The following is a 12,038-nucleotide window of genomic DNA, read 5'->3' as shown; positions in this document are numbered from 1 at the left end:
TAATATATTTTATTGATTTTTTACAGAGAGGAAGGGAGAGAGAGATAGTTAGAAACATCGATGAGAAAGAAACATCGATCAGCTGCCTCCTACACATCTCCTACTGGGGATGTGCCCGCAACCCAAGTACATGCCCTTGACCGGAATCGAACCCGGGACCCTTCAGTCCGCAGGCCGACGCTCTATCCACTGAGCCAAACCGGTTTCGGCACACTAGTGTAAATCTTGAGTAGTGTTTTGACCAGAGGTCCTCAAATTTTTTAAACAAGGGGCCAATTCACTGTCCCTCAGACCGTTGGAGGGCCGGACTATAGTTTAAAAAAAAAACTATGAACAAATTCCTATGCACACTGCACATATCTTATTTTGAAGTAAAAAAACAAAACAGGAACAAATACAATATTTGTATTTGCATGTGGCCCGCGGGCCGTAGTTTGAGGACCCCTGGTTTTGACTATATTTTGAATAGGAGAGGTAGAAAAAAGAATATCATTTCATTGCAATCATGTGAATTATTTACAGTTAAGTATTATGTTAATTTAGGTTAATTTGTTTTTGTTCTCATTAGGTAATTGGTAGTAAATTTAGCACCCCCAGGAATCGAAATTTGTGATGCTCTTTGGGTATTTCTCATGACTTTCACAGTAAAATCACATGTTATGTGGATATTATTCAGGCTCATTACTAGTTCTTTTGAGATATAGATAGGAAGGCTCATAAAGGTTATTTGGTATTTGAAAGTGAGTGATGGACTTGGAAAAAGATAATTACTTCTTGTAGGCAGATGTTTTATAGATGGCTTTAATAATTTAAATCCAGATAAAACTAGGAGACTGATTAGCAAGTGCTGAGTGGTAGAGGAATTCGATTACATCTTATTAACGTCTAGGGTTTCTTTAACTGCTTCTATTCCTTACAGCTGCCTTTTAAGATTCAGTAAAGAATTTTCGTCTGAGATCCTTTATTCTGTTCTTTAATATTTTTGCATTTTTTTTCCACAGCTATTGCTTATGTGTTGATTGGCAGTGGTCTCTATGATGAAGCAATAAGGCATTTCTCAACAATGCTTCAGGTAATTTTTCTTCTTAATTATGTAATTTCAAGTTTATAGTCATGACAAAAATACGGACTCACGCATCGTTGAAGTGTTGCAGTAATCCATCTATTTTAAGGTTATGTACGAAAGCCCAGGAAATCAGCCCTGACTGGGAGCACTTCCTGGGTGCAGGCCTCATCCGGGGTCTCGTTCCATCCGCAGTGTTACTGTAAATGAGGAAAGCGAGGCTCGCCCTCGGGTAGCAGGTGGGCTTCAAATGAAGGTTTAAAAAGACAGTCATTAGCTCAGTTCACTTTCCTCCCTACCGTGGCATCTCCCACGGGTGTGGGCACTGGTGCTTCTTGGAATCCAGATGTTTGTTTTCTATGCAGGAATTGCTCTCAGTGGTTAAGTCCCACTCGTGGATTTGTTTCTCACTTTTAATTATGAGACTCCTCCGTGGGATTATGGGGCCTTGGATGATGGATAACAGCGCTAAAATCTGGTTAAGGCGAAATGCTTAATACATAGTTACAAAGGGACCCTCATGGAGCCTAACGTGGTTGGCCTCATATGTCCCATCATCATGTAACCGTATTTCTGTAGCTACGTCACCGTTACCGATGGCTGACGTAGAGGACAGTGAAGAACACGTGGACTTTAGAGTTAGAGATACTCAGGTTCCAGTCCACTTGGCTGCTCACTAGCAAGTTACTTAACCTCCTAGATTATGGGGATATAACTACCTCCAAAAGTATTAGTTAGTCCTAAATGCAATATCCTACAAAGTACTTCGGATCCAGTACTTGGCACTCAGTAAATGCTCAGTAAATTTTAACTGCTCACAGCACCATTCCGGCATATTTCTCTGTGCTGATATAGTAAGGGCCAATCGCTAGTTTACAATCCCGCACGTAGACATAATTTTAAGAAAATAATTTTGAAATTTTTTGCTGTGCATGTGTTTTCTCTTTTTTAAACATGGGTTTAGTTATGTTGATAACCCTATCTTTGCTCTCAAAAAATGGATGGTATATTTTTTAGTTATTACTTTAAAGTCCCCAAGGAGCTGTGCGTTTGGGTGGACATATGGAATAATATTCTTCAGTAGAGTTTACAGTACAAAGGATAGAGTGTAAATAGTTTTTAAAGCACCTTTCTGTTTAACATTGCAATATTTAAAAAGGTAAGCTGGCACTTGTACACAGCGAACACTTGGGCCTGGATTGAAAGGGAGGTTTTGATACATTTATAGGCACAAATGTCAATTAACCTATGGTGATCAACAGCAGAAAACAGTATGAGCTCGCAGATATATTATCAATTTATTCAACTCTTTGAAAATATTATTACCATTGTAGTTGAAGGAAATATAGCAATGTTAAAGAAAAAAATTTTAAAGAAAAAAAAATTCCAGTTTTGCCACTCTACCATTAAAGTTTTTATTGATGATCTTTTCAAAATAGGCATTTGTGTTTTGTAATCTGATTATATGTACTGTTTGTATTACATTTTCATTTAGTTGTATAAGTAAATGTTTTTCAGTATTTCTCTACAATCTTACTTTAATGGTCCTATAACATGTCTTTGTATTGTCCATTTATTGCTGCAAACCGTTTCTCTTCTAATTGTGTTCAGAAAGTAAATCTCTCTTTGTTCTGAGAAAAGATATTAATATATTGAAATGTAATAGAGCATTTTCATCAGTCTCTGAGATAATGGATTGCTTTGGTCTGGGAAGTCTTTTTTTTTTTAACATTTTTATTGATTTCAGAGAGAAAGGGGGAGAGAGAGAGATAGAAGCATCAATGATGAGGGAGAATTATTAATCAGCTGCCTCCTGCACTCCCCACATTGGGCCTGCAACCTGAGCATGTGCCCTAACCGGGAATCGAACCCTGACCTCCTGGTTCATAAGTCGACACTCAGCCACTGAGCCACTCCGGCCGGGCAGTCTGGGAAGTTTTTCTTTGTGAATGTGTGGGTGATAAGGTTGGACTGGTTTTCTGGTGATTCAGGCAACTGATGGGGCAGGAGTGGGATTAGGGAGCAGCGCTACGTTCAGACACTGTCCCCAACAGAAGAAAGAGCTGGATGGCCATTGGTGACATTTTTCTATGGAGGGGGAGTCACTTGGGCACTGCTGCTGCTGCTGCTGCTGCTGCTGCTGCTTTTCTCTCTTCTTCTTCTTTTTTAAAATAATATATTTTTATTGATTTCAGAGAGGAAGGGAGAGGGAGAGATAGATAGAAACATCAATGATAAGAGAGAATCATTGATCAGCTGCCTCCTGCACGCCCCGCACCGGGGATCCAGCCTGCAACCCCGGGCATGTGCTCTGACTGGGAATTGAACCCATAACCTTCTGGTTCATAGGTGGGTGCTCAACCTCTAAGCCACACCGACTGGGTGATTTCTCTCTTCTTATCCCTCGTTTTGGTGCCTCTTAGGTTTTCCACATCATGACGTGTGTGGAAAATCATATTTGCACGGCACACTGGAGTAACCTGAGGCCAACTTAAATTTCAGATAGAGCGTGGTGACATTTGTCCCATGTCTTTAGATTGTATAACTATAACAAACACAAAATACAAGGACTTGATACCAAATGCTGAAGTTCTTTTTACTATTTTATTAAGAAACTCATTCCTGCTTTTCTGGACAAAACTTTTCCATATTAAGCTTTATGTTTGAAAGTGAGAGTTTTTTGTTGAGTTCTTCAAATTCTTGATAGCCGGTCTCGTCAAGAAACTGTACAAGTCAGTGGTAGCAGAGCTGCGAAGAACAGTTACTGCTTCATTTCTCACCGTGACTCAGAGTTTTATAAATCAGTCTTTTTAAATAATATTTTAGGAGTATGATCACTCTTTAAACCTGACTGCTCTTCTTTTTCAATCATTGGCCAAGGCAGTGGTACTGTGGCTTGCGGCAATGAAATTGATTTTTATCCCAACAACACCCTTCCGTATTCAGTCCTCAGAACAGTGGTGCTGCGTCTCTCCCAGCGTGCACCCGTGCCTTCCCCTCGCCGCGTTAGGACCATTTTATGAGGCAGTTAGCTGGCTTTTGCGATTGATTGTGTGACCTCGAGCTCATCCGCTTATGATCTGATTCTGGTGGAAGTGACTCTGGTATGATCTTTAATAAACATCCTTTATGTAAATACGTGTGTGTGTCTACAGCTTAGCCCAAACGTAGTCCTCCATACATGGCTCTGTGGTGACTTTTTTGGATTTGTCCGTCTTTGATCCAGTGACTTGTGAGTTTTAATTTAAACAGCCAGCCTTGTGGTGGAAGAATAAATCTTTTTGTTTGTTTGTTTGTTTTTTAAATATATTTTATTGATTTTTACAGAGAGGAAGGGAGAGAGATAGAGAGTCAGAAACATCGATGAGAGAGAAACATCGATCAGCTGCCTCCTGCACATCTCCTACTGGGGATGTGCCCGCAACCCAGGTACATGCCCTTGACCGGAATCGAACCTGGGACCCTTCAGTCCGCAGGCCGACGCTCTATCCACTAAGCCAAACCGGTTTCGGCAAGAATAAATCTTGTTAAAATTTAAAGTCACCATGTAAATAATACGATGAGGATAGTGACCTAGACCTTTATTTTTGAGATATCTAAGTGGACATCCTCCCAACAAAGTAACTACCTTATTATACCAGGGTTTTTCATTTGCATGAAGTAAATAATATTAAAAGGTGGAAATATTCGTTCTCTGAAAACCCGGGTGGGTGGGTGGGTGGGTGGTGCGTGCAGATGCCGGGAGCTGGGGGAGCCGTGTGTCTGGGAGCTGTCCGTAGTGCTGACTTCCAGAGCGCGCATGTGAGCGGCCTGAACAGAAGGCAGGAGAGTGATTGGTATTTTCTGCAGAGGCATTTAGATGGGATTTCTTTCTTTTTCAAGTTACCAGTTGCCACCCTTTCGTAGGGTCTGAAATTAACTGGCACGCCAGGCAACACTTTTTAGAAAATGCACTTTCTAGAAAATACCAGATCACACTGCAGATGGAGTATACGCAGTATACATGTGTGTATATATGTATGTTATGTATGTATACATGTGTGTACTGGGTTGCAATGTAAAGTTATTTCTCGCTATGGATTAGAGTAGAAATATGAATGTCGCTGTTGTAGGTGTTGGGAGCCAGAGAATACTCCCAGCCAGGGGAGTGGCATGGTCAGACTGTAGTGCTAGACAGGTAGCGCTTAGACCAGGCCTGCAGGGGGCAGAGGTAGGAAGGTGGTGAGGCCCTTGCAGCAGCCTGGGTGAGGAGGAAGGCTTCTGTGGCCAGTCGGGGCCGATGGGTGGGGAAGGAGACACGGGAGATACTCAGGAGTGAAATTTCTAGGATTGCCTGCGTCCCCGTGTGGGGCGGGAGGTGGGGGACTCCCAGGGTGGCTGGCCTTGGCCACAGAATGTATGGGGGTGACTGTCCTGCCAGGAGAATAAGTATCTATTTAAATTCACTTCTTTCTGCTTCACCTGATGATCGTCTGGTATAAAGGTTTTCTCAGTCTTAGGAGAAAGACTTCTTGGAGAGTGGCATTTTGAGACGTTACAGACCTGAGTGGGTTTTCCTCTCACTGTGGAATGTGATCCCAGGGGACTAGCTCTGTGGGCTCACTGCCTGCCCCTCTGGCAGGCAAGGCTCCCTGACGGTGCCCTCCAGGCCCCGCTGTCAGGGGTGACTGCGCAGGGGACCCCGAAGCTGTCTGACCTCCGTGCCTCCACGATTCCTTTCCCCGCTGCCCCTCCCCCCCAGACTGCTTGCTCTGCCGTAAGCCAGGAGGGGGGTTGAGTGTTTCCCGTGTTACCTCTGGGTGGCAGGTGATGAGGGCCCTTTCTTTTTTGTGCTTTTCTTTATTTTCTAAACTTTCTGTCACTGATACTAAACGTTTTATTTACTATTAGATGTTTATTCGTAATATAATTTTCTACAATACATAGCACTTAACGTTTTTTCTGTTTATCGATGGACACGTGTTTGTTTTAAACAATTGAAAGGAATACAGCAGGGTGTTACATAGAAGGAGAGCATCTCTAGTAATCCCACCCCCAAGGAAAATCAGTTACCTGCACGATCATACGTCAGCTCCACTGACAGGAAGTAGCTGCCGCTCCTCTGTGGTTCTTTGTAGCTTGTCCTCTTTTTCCTTTTAGCGAGTAGCATGGACAGCCTTTCATGCCAGCTGCCTCTGAGTGACACATCACAAACCCAGAACCACACGGGCGCAGGGAGGCGCCTGACATGAGCGCAGTGCCTTGATGTGAGACGGAGCCGTGGGTGGGCTTGGGGAGACAGACGAATCCACACCTTCATCTGAAGAGGCAACCAGCCAGTCCTTAGCTCTAGTCATTTTTTTGTCACGTGGGCTATCTTTGTTGTATCTTTTAGTTTTCCAAGAGAAGCTAGAAATCTGTCATTGTTTCCCTGCAGTTTCCCAATTTCCCATACGGTGTGAGGCCGGTCGGGTGGAGCCAGCAACCCACGTTAGCCACTGGATATAGATGGACCTCTATTGTCTGAAGCAGCCTTTTCCTTTTCTAGTGCAGGCCGCTTCTCCTTTATTCTTTCTCTTTGCTCACAGTGAGGTGAGGTGTCCTTTCTGCAGGGCTGGCCGGCACCCCCTCAGGTCTGAACTGAGCCGTAGATTCGCCTCTAAAGTGGCCCGTCCGGTGCGATTCTATTAAATTCTTTAGCAGGGTCGAGAGTTCCACCAGGATCGTAGCCCTCTTCCTTCTTAAAGCCTGGGGCGGATTCAGAGATGAGGTCAAATGGCAGCGGCCGCATGGACTCAGGAGGCATCTCCCTCAGCATGGGGGGCAGCTCCTACCCCTGCTGTGCGGGGGCTCGATGGCCGGGCAGTCGCTCTGCCTCTGGGCCTGAGTGGCGCTTCTTGGCCCATCTGAGAGCAGGTTGCAGAATGGCCTGACCACTGAGTGTAAAGGACCCTGTGTCCCCAACTGCCCGTGGAGCCCACTGGTGTCCTGTTCCTCACTGTGCTGGCTCCGAGGGTCGGCCCTTTCCTGGTGGTTTCATGATTGTAGGACAGGAGGCAACCCAGGAAGGGGCATCACCCAGCTGTCGACTCCCCGAGCCCCCGTTTTCTGTAAGACTGGCTTGCTGATGCTGCCAGCCATGGAGTGGCCGAGAGAGTCACCTACATTCTAAATAAGATGCCTGTGAAAGAGACCAGCACAGGGCTCAGTATTGTTGGTTCTCATTATTTTAGGTTTTTTGTTTTGTTTTGTTTTGTTTTGTTTTGTTTTGTTTTGTTTTTTAATGCAAAACTCTTACTGCGTGTCTCATCCCCTGCTTGGGGACTGCGTATTGACTTACGTGTGGTAGTATAGAGCTGTCATTTGGGGTGTTAACGTGCTTTAAGCAGAAACTGACTTTGTTTTGTTTTGTTTTGTTTTGTTTCGTTTCTAGTTTTTGACGTGTTTCTGTTTTGGTCTGACTAGGAGGAGCCTGATCTGGTTAGTGCCATTTATGGCCGAGGGATAGCCTATGGAAAGAAGGGCCTACATGTGAGTATGGAATAGTCGCGCTTGCGTAGTGCCTACACGACCTGCCTTGGACCAGGGTGGATGGAGCACTCCCTGTTGGTGGAGCTCTGGTGGGACGTGCAGAGGGCTGCTCAGGTCACAGGGAGAAGGTGGCAGGAGAGGACTGACTCAAGACCAGGTGGCCGGGAGGTGGTGAACTGGGAATGTCTACCCAGGTCTGCAGAGGTCAATTTTGCCATATTGTCTACTCTTAAAGGACAGTCTTGGCCAGCCTGCACTTTATTTTGTAGTGAACTGGACGTAGACCAAGAGAAGCAGGAGACCATAACTGGTTCCTAAGACACACTCATGGTGCAAGCAGGGCCTGGGCATCAGCAGCGCAGTAGGACTCGGAATTGGAGCTCCTTTCTTAGTTATGTTTTTTTTTAACATATATATATTATTGATTTCAGAGAGGAAGGGAGAGATAGAAACATTAATGATGAGAGAGAATCACTGATCGGCTGCCTCCTGCATTCGCCCCACTCCCCACCCCCCGCTGGGGACCTAGCCTACAACCTGGGCATGTGCCCTGACCGGGAATTGAGCCATGACCTCCTGGTTCATAGGTCGATGCACAACCACTGAGCCACACTGGCTGGGCAATGTGCCGATTTTAGAGAGAACTTACCTGGACTTCCTGTTGTGTAGGACGCTTAGGGGTTTGACTGACACTGACTTGGCCCCTTCTGTTCCCCCAATGCCGCTGGTCAGCGGTGTCCTCTGCCTGCTGGTGTCCACATGCTCATCCCTTGAAATGTATTGATTCGGGGTTTTACTGGGTGAAGTTTAGAAACTATTCCACCATCTGTAGAACCTGTGATAGGAGTCAGGGCCAGCGTGCTGTTGATGGGTAGGTAGACTTGAGTGAGTTGACTAATGGTACTTTAACTTGTTTAACTTACAGATGCTAAGTTGGTATTTATTTCTAAATAAGTAGTTCTGTCGTTACTAAGTTATTATTGCAGAAATCTGTTGCGCCCGGTCTTGAGTAACAGTGCATCTCATACTGAGCTGATGCCTTTTCAAGGACATTAAGAACGCTGAGCTCGCTCTGTTCGAACTGAGCCGAGTCATTGCCCTGGAACCAGACCGCCCAGAGGTATTTGAGCAGCGAGCAGAAGTGAGTGTGGCTTTCTTTTCCCTCTGCCCTTCCCAGATTAGTTCAGTCTCAATTTTTTTTTCTATTATTTCATCACTTGTCAATTTTAAAGCCCCCTTATGCCTGCTATGTTTTCCTCCTACGTACTTAATGCTTTCAAACATGGTTGAAGTTACTAGGAAACTGTGGGCCCATGATACTCCTGATTTAGCATATAATAGTAATATTGAGTATTAAAACATGATACTCCTGATTTAACATATAATAGTAATATTGAGTATTAAAACATGATACTCCTGATTTAACATATAATAGTAATATTTCGTATTTACGACAAATACTACTGTCAGTGTTCATTGAAAAGTATATTATTGTATATGTGACGTATCTTAGCAAAACGTAATATGACGGTGTGGTCAAAATGAAACGTGTAGCCTTTCGAAGCATGTGTGTGTGCGCGTGTGTGCACGTGTTTATCTGTAACTCCTATGAGACACACCTGCCCACGTGGAGACACGGCTCAGGTAAGGGTGCCTGTCACCAGACCTTGGAGGACGCTAGTGGAGCAGGAGGTCACATAAGGCGGGACTCCAGGTAATCGCGAGAGCTGACCTGAGGGTGCTTCCTCAGGAGCCGGACGGGGTGGCCTCGGCCCCGAGTTCTGCGCGAGGTTGGCAAGGGGAGGGCTGGTGCCGGCTTCGCAGAGGCCTCGCCCTCACCGGGAGGAGATTTGGGACGCATCAGACCCACGTCCTGGGGAACACGGCGGAGGCGGGGTGCAGAGCAGAGAAAGGGATGGGTGCGAAGGCACTCATTTTAAATGCTTTTTAACGAAATGTATTCGTTTTACTGTTTTCATAAGATAATAGTGAATATCCACGTTTCCCATTGTGTTTATTTTACTGCACACTTAGCCATGTGGAATGCTTAGGGATTATGTTAATGTATTTAACCGGAATAAAACTTAACTTTAGTCATCTGATCAGGTGGGATGTCGTAGTTGAACTAAAGGAAAAAATTACTTCTTTTTCCTCTTTGGGGAGAGAAAACTTAGCAAGGAAGCACTAAGCATTTTATATATTTTTAAATATGTTTTTATTAAGAGGGGAAGGGAGAGGGAGAGAGAGAAACATCAATGATGAGAGAGAATCATTGATGGGCTGCCTCCTGCACTCCCTCCTGCACAACCTGGGCATGTGCCCTGACTGGTTCATAGGTTAACGCTCAACCACTGACCCACACTGGCCATATTTTAGTAATTTACAACTATTTGTGATGATTTTGTTCATTATAGTCTCTTAAATTAGAGTTCAGTTTCTTAAAGGGAATTTTATGTTTTATTGGGGATTTAGCTTTAAGAAGAAAATTCTTTCTCAAACAATGATATTATGATTCATTATCTCTGGTCCATGTTGGATTGTAATCCCGAGGTTCGTTCTTTCTCTACTTTGGTGAGTGCGTGGTGGTTAAAACGTTATGGATAAAGCATGACTTTAATTTCTAAGTTTACTTAGAAAAAAAAGAGTTATCTAGAAGGTTTAAAAATGTTGTATATCTAATAAAAAGCTAATTATGTATCCCAAAATGACATTGGTAATTAGAAAAGTAATTTTCAACTATCGCCCTTTTCCAGGGTTATTGGGCAATGATGTCACTACATGGCGATTTTTTCCAGCTAAATTATAGCATACCACCTACATATATATAAAAAAATTACCTTAGGAGAACGGTTTTACTCTCTGAAAAGTCTATATTCAATGAACATAATGCAGCATTTTTAGTTACTCGGGTGATTATTCTGCCTATTGATTATGGTTCTGTACCGAGGGGTCAATAAACTGGGTAGGGATGTTTTCCCTTCCAAACAGAAGCCCCGCCCACTCTGCCTGTGGGATTCTCAGGCCTACGCTTTGTTCCTTCCTCTTCCTGAGCCGGCATTCCTGCCACCGGCTATGTGCCCACCTGAATCCTCTCCCTTTTGCTAGTTAGCAGCTTCTGCAGAATAGGAAACCAGTTAGTAAAACTTGCAAAACGACCTGTATTATCAGGAGAAAACCAATCCTAACCCAAGAACGTTTGCTGAGGAGAAAGTGCTTGAGCTTGAGGCGTGCACACTGTCACCCACTTCGGGTTTCCTCACGTCTTCTTGGTGTGCCTTTGCCTTCTGCACTATCTCCTGTGGCATCCTGTGGCCTGGACACACCGGTTGCTGGGTCAGAAGAGCTCTCCAGACGGGTTTGCCGATGTGTCTCTCTCTGCATCGCGGATCATGACTGTCGAGCTAAGCATGAACACACCAGGGCTTACAGAACACCCGAAACCTTAGAAATAGTCATTCAGCACTTACTACCTCCGAGGACGTAGCCAAAGGTCATGGAAGGCTCTCTCTGGGCCCAACCGTTTCTCTGTCTTAATGGTTCCGAGTTTTCTTTCAGATTGATTTTGACCCCACATTTGGGTCTGAAAGAGTAACTAGAGGTTGAGGGAAAAATGTTCACATTTCAAGAACAGCAACATTGGTGCTAACCCAGAGCGTGGGACGACCCCAAGGCCGTGGCTGCCGTCCCAGCTCCCTAACCTTCCCCTGGGCGGACAGAGGCGAGGCCTCTCAGCTGCTGACCTTGAACCCCACTGCCCAGTGCATGGGGTCAAGGACTCTAGTCCGCGGAGGGAGTAATGCTGAGAGTGGAGTGTGCTGAAGTGTCACTGAAAACATCGGCAGTTTTAGGGTTGCTCACTGGGAGTTTTCTCTCCTGATCACCTTTTTGGGTTTGTAGATTCTGTCCCCTCTGGGACGAATTAGTGAAGCGGTGAACGATCTGACGAAGGCCATTCAGCTGCAGCCCTCCGCCCGCCTGTACCGACACCGGGGGACCCTGTACTTCATATCAGAGGTGAGTCATTTCTGCCCAGAAACACTTCCTTGCGCGATGATAAACACTTTTCCTTCTGCTTCCAGAAGATTTGGGTTTGGGGCCGCATAGTAATATGTTGGTGATACAAGACTGTTAGTTATAAGAGCATTTATTTTTATTTTTTCGCTGAAATAGAACCCGTAGCGAAATATCAAGTACCAAGAACACATTTTCTTGCTTGAACTGTCAGTAGGAACTAATTCTGGCCAGGGCAGAGGGGGTGGGGGGAGAAAGAGAGAGAGACAGAAGAGAAATTTGGTTCCTGGATTACACTTCAGCCTCTCTTGCGGTTGCCAGCGTGGGAAGCAGGTGGGCCTGCTGTCAGTGTGATTATTCACCTTAGAGGTACAATCTGAGTTCCTCTGGGTATCAACCCAAGAACCATGAGCTGAGCTAACGTGGCTCCCCAGGCCGCAGGTTCCTTCTGTGG

The 12,038-nt window shown here is 44.9% G+C and overlaps 1 protein-coding gene across 4 annotated transcripts in view; it reads left to right on the top strand.

Annotated features, from left to right (window-relative positions):
* TTC13 (tetratricopeptide repeat domain 13) overlaps window positions 1–12,038 on the top strand; it is a 40,042-nt gene that overhangs the window by 7,478 nt on the left and 20,526 nt on the right. For 2 of the 4 annotated variants that reach the window (XM_023746704.1, XM_023746703.1), the window contains exons 4-7: window positions 1,002–1,072; window positions 7,508–7,573; window positions 8,622–8,714; window positions 11,471–11,587. In XM_023746704.1, the coding sequence (XP_023602472.1) occupies window positions 1,002–1,072; window positions 7,508–7,573; window positions 8,622–8,714; window positions 11,471–11,587 (347 nt within the window). The remainder of the gene's footprint in view (window positions 1–1,001; window positions 1,073–7,507; window positions 7,574–8,621; window positions 8,715–11,470; window positions 11,588–12,038) is intronic. The other 2 variants (XM_023746706.1, XM_023746705.1) reach the window with 1 other exon arrangement.

Source organism: Myotis lucifugus, unplaced genomic scaffold (assembly GCF_000147115.1).
Source record: "Myotis lucifugus unplaced genomic scaffold, Myoluc2.0 scaffold_724, whole genome shotgun sequence".
In the NCBI taxonomy this organism is placed as follows: Eukaryota; Metazoa; Chordata; class Mammalia; order Chiroptera; family Vespertilionidae; genus Myotis; species Myotis lucifugus.
Note: the sequence above shows the minus strand (reverse complement) of the source record. Positions and strands in the feature narration are given on the sequence as shown.